The sequence below is a fragment of the Oncorhynchus kisutch genome, linkage group LG22 (assembly GCF_002021735.2).
Source record: "Oncorhynchus kisutch isolate 150728-3 linkage group LG22, Okis_V2, whole genome shotgun sequence".
Lineage (NCBI taxonomy): Eukaryota > Metazoa > Chordata > Actinopteri > Salmoniformes > Salmonidae > Oncorhynchus > Oncorhynchus kisutch.
The window spans coordinates 5,735,361-5,741,360 of NC_034195.2; the positions used below are offsets into that span (position 1 = coordinate 5,735,361).

Below are 6,000 nucleotides of genomic sequence, written 5' to 3' on the forward strand. Positions count from 1 at the left end.
TGCACATTTGTGGCCTGCTGGAGGTCATTTCGCAGGGCTCTGGCAGTGCTCCTCCTGCTCCTCCTTGCACAAAGGCGGAGGTAGCGGTCCTGCTGCTGGGTTATATTCCTCCTACGGCCTCCTCCACGTCTCCCGATGTACTGGCCTGTCTCCTGGTAGCGCCTCCATGCTCTGGACACTACGCTGACAGACACATCAAACCTTCTTGCCACAGCTCGCATTGATGTGCCATCCTGGATGAGCTGCACTACCTGAGCCACTTGTGTGGGTTGTAGACTCCGTCTCATGCTACCACTAGAGTGAAAGCACCGCCAGCATTCAAAAGTGACCAAAACATCAGCCAGGAAGCATAGGAACTGAGAAGTGGTCTGTGGTCCCCACCTGCAGAACCACTCCTTTATTGGGGGTGTCTTGGTAATTGCCTATAATTTCCACCTGTTGTCTATTCCATTTGCACAACAGCATGTGAAATGTATTGTAAATCAGTGTTGCTTCCTAAGTAGACAGTTTGATTTCACAGAAGTGTGATTGACTTGGAGTTACATTGTGTTGTTTAATTGTTCCCTTTATTTTTTTGAGCAGTGTATATGTACACAGTAAAACGAGTCCTATATCGACATAACCTGAAAGACCGCTCAGCAAGGAAGAAGCCACTGCTCCAAAACCACCATAAAAAAAGCCAGACTACAGTTTGGGGACATGGGGACAAAGATTGTACTTTTTCGGAGAAATGTCCTCTGGTCTGATGAAACAAAAATATAACTTTTTGGCCATAATGACCATCGTTATGTTTGGAGGAAAAAGGGGGAGGCTTGCAAGCTGAAGAACACCATACCAACCATGGCAGCATCATGTTGTGGGGGTGCTTTGCTGCAGGAGGGACTGGTGCACTTCACAAAATAGATGGCATCATGAGGGTGGAAAATTATGTGGATATATTGAAGCAACAGCTCAAGATATCAGTCAGGAAGTTAAAGCTTGGTCGCAAAATGGGTCTTCCAAATGGACAATGACCCCAAGCATACTTACAAAGTTGTGGCAAAATGGCTTAAGGACAACAAAGTCAAGGTATTGGAGTGGCCATCATGAAGCCCTGAGCTCAATCCTATAGAACATTTGTGGGCAGAACTGAAAAAGTGTGTGCGAGCAAGGAGGCCTACAAACCTGACTCAGTTACACCAGCTCTGTCAGGAGGAATGGGCCAAAATTCACCGAACTTATTGTGGAAGGCTACCCAAAACGTTTGACCCCAGTTCAACAGTTTAAAGGCAATGCTACCGTTTGGCTAAGGTGTATGTAAACTTCCGACTTCAACTCTAGGCTAGAGTTGGTGCTGGTGAAAGTTCTGGAAGATTCTCTCTGAAAGTTTACTTTACCGACAAATTACTGACAATTTTGTTTTGAACTCAATTTATCTGGGTAAGCCTAAGATGTTCCAATGACACTATTCTTATTTTTCATGGCAGAACAGTGTGGTGGGAGATGTAGTGGGGGATGCAGACAAATAAGGGCACAGATGAGAAAGTGGCAGACACACAGTGGGCTCAAACCCCCGTTGCCAGGAGGATTTGTAGTCTGGAGTCGGCAGCTTTGCCACTAGACCAGAGTCCGGCACTGAACCATGCTTGTTCTGACAATTCCTTCTTCTGTAACAGGTGGACCTGGAGTCCCCCAAGAGGATCACAGGCATCATTACCCAGGGGGCCAAGGACTTTGGGGCAGTCCAGTTTGTTTCTGCCTTCAAGGTGGCCTACAGCGACGACGGCCAGTCCTGGAGCATAGTCAAGGACGACGTCACCAGCACAGACAAGGTAGGTGGCAAAAATCTGTCTCTCCAAAGTAGTGTGTTCTCTTAGGGTGTTCTTAAAGGGGTGTTCCACCCAAAATACAACCTAACATGGTTTTTACACTAACCTTAAGTGGAGCATATTCCCCTGCCGTATGTATTTTGAGTGGAAAATCCATTTAAAGGGAGCCAAGCATGAATGTGTGCCTGCCTACGAATAATAGACCGAATTGAATTACTTTGTTGATTTTAAATATAGGTGTTATTGAGTCAGCGGTTAAAACGCAAAGTCAAGATGTCATAGATTTAATGATGACCTTTATATTGTATGATAGATGTTCAGTGTCTCTTGCCCTAACTAGCACCCATCAGTTCTGTGCTTGTGATTTGGCTCCCCATCTTCCAGATCTTCCCAGGTAACAGCGACAACAACGTCCACAAAAAGAATGTGTTCGAGCCTCCCTTCTATGCCCGATTGGTCCGCATCCTGCCGTGGGCGTGGCACGAGCGCATCACCTTGCGAATGGAGTTGTTGGGCTGCGATGAGTAGCCCCGTCCCCGGCCAAATCCCCTCCACTTTCCCTGCCCTTCCACCTCTTTCTCCTCCTTTCCAAAACCTCCTGAGCCACCCCTGCACTGCCTTGCTCACACCCGTAGAGGGCAGCAAAACACCACGCCACCACCACAACCCTGGAGAAGGTACAACATTGACCCTAACCACTGATCTAGGGTCAGATAATGGTTACCACTGATCTAGCCCACCTAATGGTTACGGGTAGGATTAGGTAGGGGTAATCTGATCCTAGGTCGGGTGCTGAAGGTCAACTTGTACGTCGAGCGCAGACTACTGCTGTGTCAGCCGGAACTACATGGACTCTGATCCTGTCCTTCCTAGATCAGGGCCTTATTCAGAGTTTTAGAGTAGGAGTGCTGATCTAGGATCTGGTTCCCCCTATTATTAATTATTATTATTTAGAGGCAAAACTGATCCTAGATCAGCACTGCTACTGTGAGACGCTTTATGAATCTGGGCACAGAAGACTGAACCCGAGACCCATCGCTAGTGATGTACAATCCAGTAGTAGCTAACTTGGCTGAGATGTTTTTCCAACTAGGAATTGTCACCTGACCATCCAGAGACACTGAAGTGTGTAGTAGTATTATCGAACACTCTCGTGTAGTCTTATCGCCTAGCCGTTTCCTTGATTCTGCAGTGCTCTGGAAGAGATGTTTTTTTGCGGGAGTTCTTGTTTGTGTTTTATTTCGTTGGGCTTCTTACCCAGGGAAAGACCCGTCATGTGACTATAGGATTTATAAGATTGATTTGTATTTTTTGAAAAAGAAAAGGTATACCAAATGAATTTCACTTTGTTGACAAATTGATGGTGTTGGTTGACTAGTTGTGAATGCATTATGATTTATTAGCCATGTTTTTACTAAATGCAGTTTTTCAAATAAGTAGCAGACCTGACAAAAAAATTTGAAAGCATGTATAAAAAGATGGAGAGAGACTCTTATTCTGTAATCTTGTGACATTGAGTGATATTCAAATCCCAAAATAGTTCAATGCAATTTTAGTTTATATTTCTTTGCTAAAGGGTATGTAAAAGTGCAGTAATACTCCTACAGTATGTGGTGTTCTATAACTCAATCTGCTCTGATTGTGATGTCTGTCCTTTCATTAATGCACTGTGAGTTGTGACGTCAATGTAATGCATTTATTACTCATTGACTAATATTATGAAGTAAACATAGAAAATAGGGGGTTAGCAAGTTGATGATGCTGCCAGATGTCTTTTTGAGATTAAGACAGATCAATTCTAGCCTGATCCCAGAGATGTTTGTGCTGTCTTGACAAACACGATCATAGGCGTTGGCTAGACGGCACAGCAGATCTGGGACCAGGCATATTTTCATATTATATGTGCTACTAATGTTGTTATAACCCTTATGATACACAGCTCAACTTAATATGATTTCGTTTTCCCCCCTTTTTAAAAGGCACTTTCAGGGTCAAATCTGTATAATTGTTTGCTGAGGTAAATATGTGGAAACTCAAAGTTTTCTCCATTAAATAAATAAAGTACTGATGTTGACAGACATATACAAGTAACTGCCGAAATAAAGGAAACACTTGAGTAAATGAGGGATACAAATGATATTGAAAGCAGGTGCTTGCACACAGGTGTGGTTCCTGAGTTAATTAAGCAATGAACATCCCAGCATGCTTAGGATAGTGTATAAAACTGCCCCATTGCTTAATAATGCCAATTATGTTGCCTACCATGGCTAGAAGAAGAGATCTCAGTGACTTTGAAAGAGGGGTCTCAAAGGAGCGTAGGGTGTTTAAAGGGTGTCTGTCTCAGTCATCAGATCTCAACCCAATTTAACACTTATGGGAGATTCTGGAGTGGCGCCTGAGACAGCGTTTTCCACCATCAACCAAACACCAAATGACAGAATTTCTCATGGAGGAATGGTATCACATCCCTTCAATTCGCTCCATTATTAATTTGATTTGAGTTCCAGACACTTGTAGAATCTATGCCAAGGCACATGGAAGCTGTTCTGGTGGCTCGTAGAGGCCCAACACCCTATTAAGACACTTTATGTTGGTGTTTCCTTTATTTTGACACTTACCTGAAGATTGAGTGTTTGAGAACAAAGTGTTTTAACACTATGAATCTGTCATGTCAGAGCATTGGAGAGCAGTTATATGGCTTCCATAAGTTATCAAGGGGTAGTTTTAGATTTTTGACATGATAGCAACCAAAAAAACACATTTCTGCCAGTTTTTTTTTTCTGAGCTGGTTATCCTACCTAATGTAAATACTTTTTGTAAAAATATGTTCCTTGAAGTTGTAATATGTAAATGTTTTGCAGCAGACCAATCAAATGCCATCCATTTATCACAAGAGGACCAAATTGATGCGTAGAATTCGAAGCCTGTGGCCACACTGATAAGATGGAAAAGAAAAATCTAATTTAAAAACGATTTTCTATGGTTGCACTGAACGTAAGACGTGACATGGCAATCTGCATATTTCTCCGAGGTCAAGCTCCCCCCATGAATTATGAATTACGGGTGTGTGCAATAAGAAGATAGTTTTTGATTTGAATGAATATTAATATGAACAGCTGGAAAACATTGGCGATAGATATCCTCTTTTAAATGCATGTGAATAACGATGGAAAGGATTGTGGTGTCAAAGAATGTAATATATTTATGATCTTTGTTCCAAAATAGTTATTATCTGATGTCTGCATGCATTGTATTTTTTTAGATCCAACATAAAGGTTTTGCTTATATTGTTTTCTCTGTACATTTTTCTGATTCGTTCATCAGACTCTAGTTATTCCCCTTCTTTCATTTTCCACAATGTCCTGGTTTTATATGATTCATAAAAAAAAATATATACAATTGATGTGTTTTTATGCGATATTATTAATATTGATCAGTTCTTGTTTTCTGTTTCTTAAAAGAATTCCCTTAACTCTCAAGACATAAACAATAAAGGATTTAACATCAGACAGCTTGTATATTGTGCCGTAGCAAACCTGGTTTCAATTTCACCATCTCCATTTCACCTGCATTGGGTTAAAGGTGCAATCTGTGATATTTGCAGGCATTTTTGGTCATTCATATGGCCTGAACAAATGCCAGATTGTATCTTTTACCCGACAGTAACATGAATCCATTAGGCTTGAATTAATTTCAGACATTTTCACTTCAAAGGGAGAGGATGTAAATTGCAGGAATCTTTGGGTCCATTTGCCTGTTTAGCATTTTTAACGCCCTAAAGGCTACTCTATCCCTCCTATACCACGGTATTATCTAAATCATTACCTCCATCCCTTTGCACTTTCCTCCTCTGTACCATCCTCTTGTATGGATGGACACACATTAACTCTTATGGATACAGATTTCTACTGCTATCCCTATGAGGCTGGTCTCATGGCAACAGGAATAGTTCCATAGCCACCTCTTATTCCATTGTGCTCAAATTATAGAATTCTATTTGACTGTCTTGTTTCAAGTTTGTATATACCTGGTATTAACGAGGACATTATGTGATTACAATGGATACTTTCTTGTGCTTTCTTGTGCTTGGTAACTACATGCTTTCTTGTGCTTGGTGACTACATGTCAGTGGATAGAGCATTGGGCCAGTAATCAGAAGGTTGCTGGATCAAATCCCAGAGCTTATAAGGTA

At 41.8% G+C, this 6,000-nt stretch overlaps 1 protein-coding gene across 2 annotated transcripts in view; it reads left to right on the forward strand.

Annotated features, from left to right (window-relative positions):
• LOC109866932 (lactadherin) overlaps positions 1 to 5,317 on the forward strand; it is a 46,737-nt gene extending 41,420 nt beyond the window's left edge. For both annotated transcript variants that reach the window (XM_020455847.2, XM_020455846.2), the window contains exons 9-10: positions 1,656 to 1,811; positions 2,193 to 5,317. In XM_020455847.2, the coding sequence (XP_020311436.1) occupies positions 1,656 to 1,811; positions 2,193 to 2,336 (300 nt within the window). In that variant the 3' untranslated portion in view covers positions 2,337 to 5,317. The remainder of the gene's footprint in view (positions 1 to 1,655; positions 1,812 to 2,192) is intronic.
• Positions 5,318 to 6,000: the final 683 nt, after the last annotated feature.